This window comes from Piliocolobus tephrosceles, chromosome 15, assembly GCF_002776525.5.
Source record: "Piliocolobus tephrosceles isolate RC106 chromosome 15, ASM277652v3, whole genome shotgun sequence".
NCBI classification, from domain to species: Eukaryota; Metazoa; Chordata; class Mammalia; order Primates; family Cercopithecidae; genus Piliocolobus; species Piliocolobus tephrosceles.
This window is the reverse complement of record NC_045448.1, coordinates 93,178,589-93,194,663: the sequence shown is the minus strand read 5'-3', so window position 1 is coordinate 93,194,663 and position 16,075 is coordinate 93,178,589. Positions and strand designations below refer to the sequence as shown.

The 16,075-nt window shown below is 36.8% G+C and overlaps 1 protein-coding gene across 3 annotated transcripts in view; it reads left to right on the top strand.

Moving 5' to 3' along the window:
- The window catches only part of ZC3H6 (zinc finger CCCH-type containing 6), a 59,195-nt gene extending 44,440 nt beyond the window's left edge, over positions 1 to 14,755 (top strand). For 2 of the 3 annotated variants that reach the window (XM_023189434.2, XM_023189436.1), the window contains exons 8-12: positions 2,366 to 2,475; positions 3,234 to 3,487; positions 4,715 to 5,226; positions 5,526 to 5,759; positions 11,507 to 14,755. In XM_023189434.2, coding sequence (XP_023045202.1) covers positions 2,366 to 2,475; positions 3,234 to 3,487; positions 4,715 to 5,226; positions 5,526 to 5,759; positions 11,507 to 12,990 — 2,594 coding nt within the window. In that variant the 3' untranslated portion in view covers positions 12,991 to 14,755. The remainder of the gene's footprint in view (positions 1 to 2,365; positions 2,476 to 3,233; positions 3,488 to 4,714; positions 5,227 to 5,525; positions 5,760 to 11,506) is intronic. The other variant, XM_023189435.3, reaches the window with a different exon arrangement.
- Positions 14,756 to 16,075: the final 1,320 nt, after the last annotated feature.

Here is a 16,075-nt window from a genome sequence, read left to right as displayed (position 1 = left end):
ACTAGATACAATTTGTGGATCATCTTTGTGTCCTGATCTGAAGAAAGGAATTATAAAAATATACTTTTTTAAGAGTCTGGAAAATTTGTATATTGACTGGTTACTAGTTGAAATTAACACATTAATTTTGCCAGGTTGGTAATGGAGTCTTGACTGGTAAGAAAAAGTATTCCTGGCTAGGCATGGTAGCTCACACCTGTAATCCTGACACTGGGATGCTGGGTCGGGAGGATTGCTTGAGGCCAGGAGTTGACCAGCCTGGGTAACATAGTGAGACACCTCCTCCACTCCCATAAGTAATTTAAGGAGGAAAGGGACCAGGCACGGTGGCTCATGCCTGTAATCCCAGCACTTTCGGAGGCCGAGGTGGGTGGATCACCTGAGGTGAGGAGTTGGAGACCAACCTGGCCAACATGGTGAAACCCCATCTCTACTAAAAATACACAAATTAGTTGGGCGTGGTGGCATGGGACTGTAATCCCAGCTACTTGGGAGGCTGAGGCAGGAGAATTGCTTGAACCTGGGAGGTGGAGGTTGCAGTGAGCCGAGAGATGGTGCCACTGCACTCCAGTTTGGGCAACAGAGCAAGACTCCGTCTCAAAAAAAAAAAAGGAAAGAAACAATAGAAACAATATTCCTTATCTGTTCAGAATAGGTATGGAAATATTTACAACAAATGATGAAAGTTGTTGAACCTATGAGGTCAACATGAGAGGGACTTCATTTATTCTGCTTTGGTATGGTTAAAGACCTTCAAACAAACTTAAAAAATCCTAAGTAATGTCATCCTACAGAGATAACTATGCTTGCATTATGGCATAAAGCCTTTCAGACTTTTTTTTCTGTGCTATGGTATGAATGGATGTGTATATGTTTATACACATAATTCTTTTTTTTTTTTGAGATGGAGTTTCACTTTTGTTGCTCAGACTAGAGTCCAATGATGCGATCTCTGCTCACTGCAACCTCTGCCTCCCGGGTTCAAGCAATTCTCCTGCCTCAGCCTCCCTAGTAGCTGGGATTACAGGCATGCACCACCACGCCCAGCTAATTTTTGTAATTTTAGTAGAGATGTGGTTTCTCCATGTTGGTCAGGCTGGTCTCAAACTCCCGCCCTCAGGTGATCCGCCTGCCTCAGTCTCCCAAAGTGCTGGGATTATAGGCGTGAGCCACTGGGCCCAGCCTATACACATAATTTTTTACAAAAATGAAATCTATAATGATTATGAATATTGTAATTTTAAATTTGACATTTACATGAATGTGGACTGTATTTTAATACACAGTGTGTTATAAGGACCTTTTATTTTCCAGATGATTAACTCATTGCCTCATCTTTACTGATTTAAAATGGCATCTTTACCAGACCCTAAATTCTCATTTTTACACAATTCTGCTTCTATACTACTCTTATCTATTGTGGTATTTGATTATTCCCCTCTGTAAGAGTATGTTTGGTATTTGATAAGGCATATACGCCTTCCTTTTTTTAAAAAATGTAATATTCTCAGGTTAGAAGTGATTTGGCAAACAATAAAAACAAATAAAATGAAATAAATTTGTCCTAATCAAGAAAAATAAATTTTTTTCAGATTTGACGTATTTTTTTAGAAAACAAATACTTTATTCTGTTTCTGAAAGCTTTCCATCTATTCTTACAGGGTTTTTGTCACATAGTCATGCTGTTTGTAAATAATAATAATTTTACTTCATTTACAATATTCATGCCTCTTATTTAATTTTAATTGTATTGGTCACATTCCCAGAAGAATGTTAAATAATAGTGATTGTGGCAGACATAAACATGTTTTAATGATAGTGCCTTTTTGTTTTAGCTTGAGCACACATCACCTGAGAATGGTACATTTTTCACTATACTTCTAGATTTAATATTTTCTTTATAAGTTTGTCTCCAAAATCTTGAGATATAGTCTGTAGTTGATTATTGGGATATTCGCCTTTAACATGACGTATAAATGTTTTTTTTTCTTTAAAAAGTGGCTTTCTAGTTTTAATAGAGAAAAAAGCTGTTTGAATGTTTTTGTATAATTAAAATATCTAACCTTAATAGAATAAAAAATAAGCTGATGTGATTATAGTAAATTCAGTATAATATATAATAATACAGCCTTATTGATTCAGCACAGTTATGGTTTAATGTGTGTATGTGTTAAGAACACTTATCATGAGTTCTACTCCCTTAACAAAATTTTAAGTATACAATACAGTATCGTTGACTATAGGTACAATGTTATATAGCAAATCTCTAGAACTTAACCATCTTGTCTAACAGTTGTAGGTTTTGGTTTAAAAAATAAAATAGACCTTGATTTTACCTGGTCTTTTCCTTAATATTTTTATTTACATGAATTTCCTTGCAAGTTCTATCATAGTGGAGCAAAATGTTACCAGGGAGACAACTGTAAATTTTCCCATGATGATCTAACTAAAGAAACAAAGAAACTTTTGGACAAAGTGAGTAATATTTTTGTACCTTGATTATATCTCTCCACAAATACATTTGACTTGAATAATATTTTATAAATGATATTTTGTGAAACTGCTGAGAAATTGAAGGTTTACTGTTTTATATTTTATTCTATTTGAGGAATATTCTTTACCTTTTTCAACTTCATTCTATTTATAAAAAATGAGGAGTTAGCTATTTCCAAACCATTTCAACTGTTTTTTTCCTTTCTCTCTCCCTTCCCTCCTTCCCTTCCTTTCCTTCCTTTCCTTCCTTCCTCCCTCTCTCCCTCTCTCTCTTGCTTGCTTTTTCTTTCTTTCTCTCTCTCTCTGTCTCTTTTCTCTTTTTTTTTTTGGCAGGGTCTTGCTGCATTGCCCAGGCTGGGTGTAGTGGTGTGATCTTGGCTCAGCTTACTGCAACCTCCACACCCTGCTCCTTGCCAACCCCCTGTCCTGCAACCCCCACCCCCACCCCTGGGGCCATCCTCCCACCTCAACCTTCCGAGGCGGGCACTACCATGTGCAGCTAATTTCTGCACTTTTTATAGAGACGGGGGATTCTCCATGTTGCTCAGGCTGGTCTCTTGGGCTCAAGCGATCTACCTGCCTTGGCCTTCCAAAGTGTCAAGATTATAGGCGTGAGCCACTGTGACCAGCTTATTTCAACTTTAATGTTACTTTTCTACTAACAAAACTTAAGTCTTCCTAGTTTTAAATGTGAGGAAAAGACTCACTTTGCAATAGTAATCTTTGCCAATTATTTTTAGGTGTTGAATACTGATGAAGAACTCATAAATGAAGATGAAAGAGAATTAGAGGAACTTAGAAAGCGTGGCATAACTCCTCTTCCCAAACCACCTCCAGGGGTTGGGCTTCTGCCAACCCCTCCAGAGCATTTTCCCTTTTCTGATCCTGAAGACGATTTTCAGACAGATTTCTCTGATGATTTTAGGAAAATTCCATCTCTTTTTGAAATAGTTGTAAAACCTACTGTGGATTTAGCGCATAAAATTGGGAGGAAGTAAGTGAAAACTTTCAAAATGACATCAACTTTTTTTTTCTGAAAATGATCATTAAGAAACTAAGTCATATTCCAAGCTAATCTATAATTAAACTTGGTTAGAGATAGTACATATCTAGCATGCACGCAGATGGCTGCTCCCCCCTTTGTTTTCCGTTCCCACCCTCTGCTGCTTGCCATCAGTGCTTTCCCATATGGAATCCTTACACAGCTTCTGAAACCTCTCAGCATAGTAATGCTGAAGGACCCTGCCTGGTGGGTGGATTTGGCATTCTCACTTGATTATGAGGCTGCATTGTTGTTGATAATGCCTTCAGATTGTGGGAAATAGGTCTCCACGTATTTGATTATTTTTGAAGAGCAATTCTTTAGGCTATTGGAGGAAAACATCTGGATCCAGATTTTCATTTTCTAACACCAGCCCTGCTGCCAGTTCCCCAGGGTCTGTGCACCTGGGCCTTAAGTCGCATTGTGGAGCATTCGTTTAGCCTTGACAACTCAGGAAGGCAAGGAGGTCTCAGCCAATGAGGAACAAGAAATCTATAGCAAATATCACAATTCATTTGAACCATTAAAAGTATTTCTACTAATGTCAAGAAGATAAGTATGTCCACTGTTTTGCTAATATATATTGTATCCTGGTCAATGAAATCAGATAAAGTTATAAAGATTAGAAGTGGAGTGGCAGCCTAATTATTTGGGAAGTTTCCCTCAACCCAAAGGAATCAACAGACAAAACTTGCTAATTAAATTAGCAAGATGTCAAGAAAGAAGAGCAACATTCAAAAACTGAATGTCTTTTTATATGCCAGCAATAACCAATTACAAGTTGTTATAAAAAGTTGGATGTTTATGTGTAGTAGATTCTAATTTTATTGTAAAAGGTTACATATACCTGAAAAAAGGGAGTAGTAGGAGAGAACCAATAAAAAATTTTATCTTTGAATAGTGGGATTAGGGGTGATTCTTATTTATCTTTGTACTTTTCTGTATTTTTCAAAACAGAGTAAGTTTTAGAACAGCTGACAGTAAGCAGCAAGTGGGCTAAAATGAAAGCAAGAGGTCTATTTCGTGTTTCTACCTATCAACGATATGGAACAAATTCCTTCTTAAACACACAGTATTCTGATATTAAAAAAACATACTTAACCAATATCTGTTTAGAACTGTTAATGTTCTTGTTTGTTTCTTTTTCTTTGAAGTAAGAAATATTATTTCTGTCTACAGGCCACCAGCATTTTATAACAGTGCCTCACCACCAGGACCACAATTTCAGGGAAGCAGTCCACACCCTCAACATATCTATAGTTCTGGGTCAAGTCCAGGTCCTGGACCTAACATGTCTCAGGGACACAGTAGTCCTGTGATGCACCCAGGCTCCCCTGGACATCACCCATGTGCAGGACCTCCTGGTCTACCAGTGCCACAGAGCCCACCTTTACCACCTGGTCCACCTGAAATTGTAGGTCCTCAAAATCAAGCTGGAGTACTTGTTCAACCAGACACATCTTTGACACCACCAAGTATGGGTGGGGCTTACCACTCCCCAGGCTTTCCAGGACATGTGATGAAAGTACCCAGAGAGAATCACTGTTCTCCAGGTTCATCATACCAGCAAAGTCCTGGTGAAATGCAGCTTAACACCAATTATGAGTCCCTGCAAAACCCAGCTGAGTTTTATGATAATTACTATGCACAGCATCCTGTACATAATTTTCAGCCACCCAGTAACTCTGGTGGTAAGTTTACTTTTTGAATAATTTATTCCTAATTTAAAATGCAGTCCTATTTTTCATTAAAAGCATGATAGAAACATGTTTTAAGTAAAGCTAAATAAAATTGATAAGATTGAAACCTTAAAATGTTTTCAGTTTGCCAAACTTTTGAAACAATAGAATTTTAGATAACTTTTAGAAATATTTTTAAATGACATAATTTGATAATCCAGTGTGCCTATTATGAAAGTTTTCATTTCTTATGACTTTGGTGGAGTTTTGTGCTCACTCAATGACTGTCTCTCCCCATGTTATACATGTAGATGGGATGTGGCATGGCGAATTTGCCCAGCAGCAGCCTCCTATTGTTCAAGACTCACCTAACCATGGGAGTGGGTCTGACGGCAGCAGCACCAGGACAGGCCATGGCCCTCTGCCTGTACCAGGCCTCCTCCCTGCGGTGCAAAGAGCTCTTTTTGTCAGACTTACTCAGAGATACCAAGAAGATGAAGAACAAACCAGCACCCAACCTCATAGAGCACCAAGCAAGGAAGAAGGTGTGTCAGAAGTTATTAATAGCATCTTACCTATTTGGATGGGTTAAAACTTTTAAATGGCCGAGGCAGGTGAATCACTGGAGGTCAGGAGTTCAAGATCAACCTGGCCAACATGGTGAAACCCCATCTCCACTAAAAATGCAAAACTTAGCTGATTGTGTTGGCGTGTGCCTGTAGTACCAGCTACTCAGGAGGCTGAAGCAGGAGAATCGTTTCAACCTGGGAGGCGGAGGTTCTAGTGAGCTGAGACCTCGCCACTGCACTCCAGCATGGGCAACAGAGCAAGACTCAGTCTCAAAAAAAAAAAAAAAAAGAATTAAAAATGAGCTCTCTCTTCTATTTCCAATTTATCTCATAGCAACTATCTTGTGATTGATTGTGGTTTCAGTGCCATTAATTGCATTAATACTTAATTGCAAAAGGTTTGACTTGAAGCAGTAAAAATATCTGAAGCTAGAGTTCAAGGTTGTGCAGACTTGCAAACAAGCCTTTTGCTTTTTTTTTTTTTGAAGAAAATAAATAGAACAAGAAAAGGACACCTTTCAGTTTGAGGATTTTGAGTTCTAGCCCAATTTCAAAATGATTCAGTTATTAGAGATATTTTTATGTCATAGGCTATATAATTAAGGATCTGCTATAATACTAAGAAATATTTTTAAACATAAAAAGATTATATGGAAACTAAGTTTATCTTAGTATTTTTGATATTGGGAAGTATACAACAGTTAGTTCAGTAAAGGATGAGAAAAGTTTAAAGCATTCAGTTCTGTTTATGAATTACAAAATTGATGTTTGGCCACTCAAACATGACATTTATGTAAAACTATGTAACGCTAGGTAGCTACAAGCTATTATATGAACATTTAAAAATATATATAATTTTAAAATTATTTTTGTGGGTACATAGTAGGTATATATATTTATGGAGTACGTGAGGTATTTTGATAGAGGCATGCAATGCATAATAATCACATCAGGGTAAATAGAGTATCCATCACCTTAAGCATTTATCCTCTGTGTTACAAATAATCCAGTTATATTCTTCTAGTTTTTTTAAATGTACAATTAAATTATTATTGACAATAGTCACCCTGTTGTGCTATCAAATACTAGGTCTTATTCATTCTATTTAACTTTTGGTACCCATTAACCATCCCCACTTCCTCCCTATCTGCCAGCTACCCTTCCCAGTCTCTGGTAACCATCCTTCTACTCTCTATGTCCGTGAGTTCAATTGTTTTAGTTTTTAGCTCCCACAAATAAGTGAGAACATGAGAAGTTTGTCTTCATGTGCCTGGCTTATTTCACTTAACATAATGACCTCCAGTTCCTTATTGCAAATGAGAGGATCTCATTCTTTTTATGACTAAATAGTACTCCATTGTGTAAATATGCCACATTTTATTTACCCATTGTCTGTTTTTTGTTTGTTTTGTTTTGTTTTGTTTTAAGAGTCCCACTCTGTTGCCCAGGCTAGAGTTCAGTGGCACGATCTCGGCTCACTGCAACCTCTTCTTCCCAGGTTCAAGCAGTTCTCATGCCGCAGCCTCCTAAGTAGCTGGGATTACAGGTGTGCACCACCATGCCCATCTGATTTTTATATTTTTAGTAAAGATGAGGTTTCACTGTGTTGGCCAGGCTGGTTGCGAACTCCTGACCTCAGGTGATCTGCCCAGCTCAGCCTACCAAAGTGCTGGGATTACAGGTGTGAGCCACCATGCCTGACCGTTGTCTGTTGATGGACACTTAGGTTGCTTCCAAATCTTGGCTATTGTGAATAATGCTGCAGTAAACGTGAGAGTACAGGTATCTCTTTCATATACTGATTTTCTTTCTTTTGGGTATATACCTAGCAGTGGTATTGCTGGATCAGATGGTAACTCTATTTTTAGTTTTTTGAGGAACTTTCAAACTGTTCTCCATAGTGGTCGTACTGATTTACTTTCCCACCAACAGTGTATGAGGGTTCTCTTTCCTCCACATCCTTGCCTGCATTTGTTATTTCCTGTCTTTTGAATAAGAGCCATTTTAACTGGGGTGAGATGATAGCTCATTGTAGTTTTGATTTGCATTTCTCTGATGATGAGTGATGTTGTGCACCTTTTCATATACCTGTGTGCCATTTTTATGTCTTCTTTTGAGAAATGTCTATTCAGATATTTTGCCCATTTTTAAATTGGATTATTGATTTTTTTTCCCTATAGAGTTGTTTGAACTCCTTATATATTCTAGTTATTAATCCCTTCTCGGATAGGTAGTTTGCAGATATTTTCTCCCATTCTGTGGGTTGTCTCATCATTTGTTTCCTTTATAATGCAGCTTTTTAACTTGATATGATCCCATTTGTCCATTTTTGCTTTGGTTGCCTGCACTTGTGAGGTATTACTTAAGAAATCTTTGCCCAGACCAGTGTCCTGGAGAGTTTACCCAATGTTTTCTGGTAGCAGTTTCATAGTTTGAGGTCTTAGATTTAAGTATTTAATCCATTTTGATTTGATCTTTGTATGTGGTGAGAAATAGGAGTCTAGTTTTACTCTTCTGCATATGGATATCCAGTTTTCCCAGCACCATTTATTGAAGAGATTGTCCTTTCCCCAGTGTATGTTTTTGGCACCTTTGTCGAAAATCAGTTCACTGTAGATGTATGGGTTTGCTTCTGGGTTCTCTGCTCTGTTCCATTGGTCTATGTGTCTGCTTTTTTGTTAGTTCATTTTTTTGTTTTTGTTTTTGTTTTTTCTTGAGATAGGGTCTTACTCTGTTGCGCAGTGGTGCAATCTCAGCTCACTACAACCTCCACCTCCTGAGTTTGAGCAATTCTCGTGCCTCAGCCTCCCAAGTAGCTGGGACTACAGGTGCACACCACCATGCCCAGTTAATTTTTTTTGTATTTTTAGTAGAGACAGGGTTTTGCCATGTTGGCCGGGTTGGTCTCAAATGCCTGGCCTCAAGTGATCTGCCTGTGTCGGCCTCCCAAAGTGCTGGGATTACAGGTGTGAGCCATTGTACCCAGCTTATGTGCCTGTTTTTATGCCAGTACCATGCTGTTTTGATTACTGTAGCTCTGTAGTATAATTTGACATCAGGTAATGTGATTCCTCTAGTTTTGTTCCTTTTGCTCAGGATAGGTTTGACTATTCTGAGTCCTTTGTGGTTCCATATAAATTTTAGGATAGTTTTTTCTATATCTCTGAAGAACACTATTGGTGTTTTGATTGGAATTGCATTGAATCTGTAGATTGCTTTGAGTAGTATGGACATTTTAACAATATTGATTCTTCCAATCCATGAACATGGAATATCTTTCCAATTTTTGGTGTCCTCTTCAGTTTCTTGCATCAATGTATATGACCATTTTTTGCTACATTTTCAAAGAAGATATTATTGATTCTTCATTTACCTAACATCACAGGAGAATGAAAGATTCCTAATAAGTGAATTTCCTGTACAATTTAAATTATAAACATTTTAATAGTAATCTTTCAGCTGGGCACAGTGGCTCACGCCTGTAATCCCAGCACTTTGGGAGGCCAAGACGGGTGAATCACGAGGTCAAGAGATCGAGACCATCCTGCCAGCATGGTGAAACATCTGTACTAAAAATGCAAAAATTAGCTGGGCGTGGTGACACGCATCTATAGTCCCAGCTACTCAGAAGGCTGAGGCAGGAGAATCGCTTGCAGGAGGCGGAGGTTGCAGTGAGCTGAGATCACCCCATTGCACTCCAGCCTGGGTAACAGAGCGAGACTCTGTCTCAAAAATAAATAAATAAATAAATAAGTAATCTTTCGGTAGTCTTAAAGTTTCATAAACAAAGAATAAAACTTTTAGATAATAGAAAATTTTATTCTATAATGTTATGTAATTGGTAGTGTTCTATGGGAGTTGTTGGCTCTGACACAGAAATATTTTGAACAGCTAGGTTTACTTGTGTTTGTGTTAATTTTTATGGATTTTAATGCTTTTATGCATTTTATCTCTGCTTTGATAAAAAGCTGCTAATTATCATTTTTTATCTAATATCTGTTTTCCACCAGCCTGTCTCTATTCTTCTACTCTCCCTCTGTTACTATTTTCACTCTCATTTAAGAAAGATTTTTAAGTATGCTTTATAAATTATAAAATATATATATAATGCTTATAAAATGTATTGATACGGGAATGAAAAAGTAAGGATAGAAGTAACGAATACTATGAGGAGTGAAATTACTATACAGAAATATTTAAAGTAATTGCAACTGGTAAAAGTGAATCACAAATCCATCTGTAGGTTTCCTTGATGTCAAAGAGAAGAAAAGAGATCTAGTGTCTAGAAGTAGTTTTTTCAGACTGAGATCTGAGTAAAACTTTTTGCAGTTGTGACATACCATATGCTGTTTTAACCCACATTCTACCCTAAATACCAATGCTTGTTTTGTAAGCACTGCTCTGTTCAAACTAACCCTGTAACACTAAAGTTTCATGTAGTAGGCATGCATTAGTGAGCAGTGAGATGAGGTAAAAATGAGAATGTCTAGGATATTCTGCTGATCCAAGATACTCTAGGATGGAGATACATATATGCATATAAAGTATATCTATATATCTGTATCCCATGTTCTGACTCTTACGTTCTGGCAAGAATGTGAACAGGAGATACCTTGTGGCCAATTCAGAGCTAACCTGTGTCTATTTTAATGGAGAGGAGAGAGAATCACCCTTCTGAAACATCAGTTTGTAATTCCTTCTGCTAGAGAAAAGACTTATGATAGGTAGGCTTCTTAAACTTGTGTCTGATACACTAGAGTTAAATAGGCTTTAAAAGTAAGACTCAAAGTGTTCTCATAAAGTATATAAGTTTTAGGATGTTAGGGTTTTTGTTTGTTTGTTTTGTTTTGTTTTGAGATGGAGTCTTGCTTTGTCACCCAGGCTGGAGTGCAGTGGCTCGATCTCGGCTCACTTCAAGCTCCACCTCCTGGGTTCACGCCGTTCTCGTGCCTCAGCCTCCTGAGTAGCTGGGACTACAGGTGCCTGCCACCACGCCCGGCTAATTTTTTTGTATTTTTAGTAGAGACGGGGTTTCACCGTGTTAGCCAGGATGGTCTCGATCTCCTGACCTCGTGATCCGCCTGCCTCAGCCTCCTAAAGTGCTGGAATTACAGGCCTGAGCCACCGCGTCTGGCCAGTTTTGTTATTTTTAAAGTTAATGTTTGAATAGCTAATATAGTCACACAGGTCAAATATCTAAACATATAATAAAGAGTAAATGAAAAGTCTGCACCCCATTTCTCATTTGCTCAGTTTCCATTGCTACCTTAACCATCACTTTCAATGTTTTGTTTTCTTTTTAGTCCATTGTTAACTTGATAAATTCAGAGCTAGGAAGCTTAAGGAATGCTTGATTTGAAGAGACCTAGCACATTTTAGAATGCTAAGAGCATTTTCCTTTCTCCTACAGCCCACCACACATACAACACACATATCTGAATTCCCTTTGGCCAGTTGGAAGGAAAGGTCCTGCCTTTTCTCTGACTAGAATGACATTACACATATTCTAGTATCACCCTGCTTCCTTAATACAGTATAATGACTGAATTGATAGTTTTCTTACCACATCTTATTTTGTTCCAGTTTTGAAATCTGGCATTTTTGTTATGCATTTTCTTGAAATTAGACTATACTTATTTCAGAAAGAGTATGTGTTTTTTAATGTTAATTAAGTCTACATATAAATGCTTCATTCTTTATAATAAGTTTTTGTCTGCATTTAGATGATACAGTTAACTGGTATTCCAGTAGTGAAGAGGAAGAAGGAAGCAGTGTCAAATCAATACTGAAAACATTACAGAAACAAACAGAAACTTTAAGGAATCAGCAACAACCTTCCACAGAACTCAGCACTCCTACTGATCCAAGACTTGCTAAAGAGAAAAGTAAAGGAAACCAAGTGGTTGACCCTAGACTTAGGACTATCCCAAGGCAAGACATTAGAAAACCTTCTGAGTCTGCCCCACTGGATCTTAGACTTGCGTGGGATCCCAGGAAATTGAGAGGGAATGGAAGTGGTCACGTAGGCTCTTCTGTTAGTGGAGCAAAGTTTGATGTGCATCATGCAAATGCTGGCACTAATGTCAAACACAAAAGAGGCGATGATGATGATGAAGATACAGAAAGAGAACTGAGAGAAAAAGCTTTCTTAATACCTTTGGATGCCTCACCTGGCGTAATGCTCCAGGATCCAAGGTCACAATTGAGACAGTTCAGTCACATTAAAATGGACATTATTCTAACCAAACCCAACTTTGCAAAACACATCGTGTGGGCTCCGGAAGACTTACTTCCAGTACCTTTACCTAAACCTGATCCAGTGTCTTCAATCAATTTACCTCTGCCCCCGCTTATAGCTGACCAGAGGCTAAATAGGTTATGGAATACCAAAAGTGATCTTCATCAAAACACAGTGTCCATTGATCCAAAATTAGCAGCCAAAGCCAAAATTAACACAACAAGCAGAGAAGGCTACCTAGAACAATTTGGAGACTCACACAGTTCAGGAAGTAAATTAGGAGATCCTAGACTACAAAAGAATTTTGATCCTAGGCTCCACAGACTGCCCAATACAGAGTCTCATCAAGTGGTTATGAAGGATTCACATACATCAAAGGGTGCCCCTCACTTAGCCAGATCAAACCCTGGTTTATCACAGCCCTCAGGGGCAGGAGCTAGCAATTCTGGTTCCGGGGCTCTGCCTCCATATGTCCCTAAACTCTCTTCCTCAGCTGGCCTTCCACTGGGAACTTCAACTTCAGTTCTTAGTGGTATTAGTTTGTATGACCCTAGGGATCATGGTTCATCATCCACATCAGAACTAGCAACAGCTTCTTCAGGAGAAAACTCAAAGAACCAGAAAAAAAGTGGTGGCTTAAAAAGTAGTGACAAAAATGAGCCTTCTCCTGGAGAAGCTATCCTTCCACAGAAAACCAATCCAAATGTGGAAGTCACTCTTGATGGGCCAGCTGACCCACAGGCAGATGTTCCCAGGAGTTCTGGTAAGGTTCAGGTCCCAGCAGTGCACAGCCTTCCTGTTCAGGCATTAACAGGCTTAATTAGACCACAGTACAGTGATCCAAGGCAGGCAAGGCAGCCAGGACAGGGGAGCCCAACCCCAGATAATGATCCTGGTAGAGAAACAGATGACAAATCTCTGAAAGAGGTTTTTAAAACTTTTGATCCAACTGCTTCACCATTTTGTTAGCTATTGTGTAATTGAGCAATTCTTTTCACTCTTGTGACTATCTCAGTCCTCTGCTGTTTTGTAACTGGTTTACCTCTATAGTTTATTTATTTTTAAATTATAAACACTTTTCAGCTGCTAGTATCAGAACCACATGAAGTTATAGCCTCTAAAGCCTGTGGTATTTTATATTTTTATAACTTTAAGAGACTGTAGTAATTGACCTAAAAACTTATGTTAGCTTCAGTGAAAGTACTTTTATTGTAAATAAACAATCATGACTCAACACTCTGCCTGAGTATATGCCAGTTGTCTTTCATAATCCATGTTTAGATAAATGATTGCCACTTTTTATATGGTTGTTTAGTTTCAAGCAATATGATGTACATTACTTTTGAGAAACAGTATTTTGACTAGGACCTCTCTATTTGTCAGCACAGAACTGATTAATATGTAATGCTAACTGCTAATTAAAATGTAAAATCAAGTAAAAAAAATTTTAAACTTACAATTAGCAGAGCAGTTCATGTTTAAGGGCATCACTTTTATTAGTATTGGCAATATTATTTGTGTAAATGAAGCATTTGAATGTCATATCTTTTTAAAGTATTTTATTGTATACTGTATCATAGAAGTTGGAGGTATATAAATAGAACATTTTGCTAAAGTGAAAAATTTCCAAGTTCCCTAGCATAACTTTTTACATTTAATTTTTCATATGAAATAGCAATTAGTTACTGCTGTGTTACATTGTGATGTTTATGTATGTCAATGTTTTTGTCTTTAGCAGCATAATTTATATTGCTTTTTCAAATGATGTAGCTGCATTAATTGTGTTCATCATGACTTTGGCGATTTTTAACACAATTTTTAAAGATCCAGTGAGAGTCTGTAGTGATTATTACACGAATAATGTTTTAAATGTCTAGGTTCTGTATTTTTTTCTTAAATAGCAAGAAAACACAGATTGCTAGTATAGTCAACAATATTTGGCTATCAATAAAGAATCTCTTTCAGATCTCACCCGGCTGGCATTCTGTAACAGAGGGGATTACCTGGTGTTTTAAGTATTTAATGTCCTCGTAGTGTGGAAATCTCCTAAATTGATTAGAAATTGTATTTTATGAAAAATAACTTGTATTCATTCTTGTGTATTTATTGCAATATATAAATAATGGCAACTCTATTTGTTTTATACATATATAATTTATAACTGAACCTAAGTATTACACTGCTACTCATATTTTGAACTGGAGGTGTAGAACAGTGTTTGCTGGTAACAACTCCAATGCGTATTAATAACTTGAAAAGGAGCATTTCACTATAAAAGATAATGAAAATAGGTAATGAAATCAGTCCTCTAATGAAAGCAGTGCCCTTGAGAAGGGATTTTTTTTTTTTTTAATGAAAAGTAAAATATTTCGTGGGAACCTAACACATAGCATATGGTTTATTAATAATGCATATCCTTTCTAATCACTTCTTCAATTCTTTTTGATGCAATTCTGTGCTAAAATGGGGTTGTGGTTAAGTGAACGAGAACTCTGCCCACCTAAGAAGTTCATTGTGTTCTAAGTGAAAGGAGAGTTACTGAAGGGAATGTGAATTTTTACTGTTTGTACTTCGGATGCATTTATTGTCTAAAACGGCTCTGGATAACATTTTTGGGTTAAAAAATGTAATTTAAAGCCACCATAGAAAGTATTTTCTGATTTACTGTCCAAATGAACTTTGTTGTTAATTGAGAAGTCAATAAAATGGATTAAACTGACAGAAAATATATATATATATATCCCAAAGTGTAATTTACTCTTTTGTCAGGATAAAATCGGAAAGATGGCTGATTTTAGTAAATGAAATTTTTAGCAAATCTTTTAATTCATTCATGTAGTTTATAATTATTGTGTCAAACAATGCTGTTTACATTTTAAGCATCATACAAAAAAGATAATTTGGCTTGTTAAGATCAAAATAGAATCCAAACTGTTAATAGAATATCTTTTTTACAACTAAAGGAGATATTCCAAGATTTATTAAAAAGTCAGGTTTAAAAGTTATTAATGCAAATTATGTAATGTTCATGCATTCAGTATTCTTGGGTCCCTATTACCTCAGTTGGTGTTCTAGAGACTATTTTACAAGAAAGCTTGAACTTAGTTTCAAATTTGACAATGTATTTTATATGGAAATGTTTAATTTATATTTAAAATAATTGTTATTCAGCATTTTTATTGTGATAACATTAGTTTATGGGCTATTCTGTCATATCCCGTAAACATAGTTTGTTTTTCTTCTTTTTTCCCATTTTCTCATACAAATTGAATAAGTAGCCATTTTCCCCCAATAAATACCTCTTCTTTTAGGTCAGTTGGTGTTTTTAGAATCCATGTAATTTGATTTGCACTGTTAGATCGAAAAGTAATTTATGTTCCTATTCTTAGAAGCCACACATTTAGAGATAACAGAAATAACTTGAGCCTTAAGAGTCTGGATAGGCTCATCCATTGAGATGTAACTTAATTATTCATACTGTTTGTGACGGAAGTTCTATACTTGTTTACTATGATGCTGAATAGAGTGGATATATCGGGGGTTGAAATGAAACACACAAGATCATGACAATTTAGATTCAGCAACTACTTTCCCATACCTTGGTTAAGACCTCATTGTGAACCTTGAAAATAAATCAGATGTTGGAGTGATTTCAAACTCTGTTTCAACAATTGGGTCTGTTTCTATATGGACCCTCTATTTCCCAGCTGAATGTTTCAAACCCCCGAATTAGGCTGCAACTGAAAGAGCCTAATTGTGAAATGATGTGTGCTTAGGTTTCTGTTTATCCTTTAGCCATGGAACTTTAAAGAGTAGTGTTCCTCCTACTTATTTTAAGCATGGAAGAAGAGTTGAGTAGTAAATCTTGTGTGAACTTGTAGCTCAGCTACTCTGCTGAATTAATTAGAGGTTAGGAAGGACTTACAAGGGCTGGAATTTTAAAGATAATAAATTCGTGTTTTTTTCTGAATTGATTTCTGTGCAATTTATATCAATATCTAGTTGCTTATCTGTGAAATTGGATTAATTTTTATTGATCACATATTTGATGTGA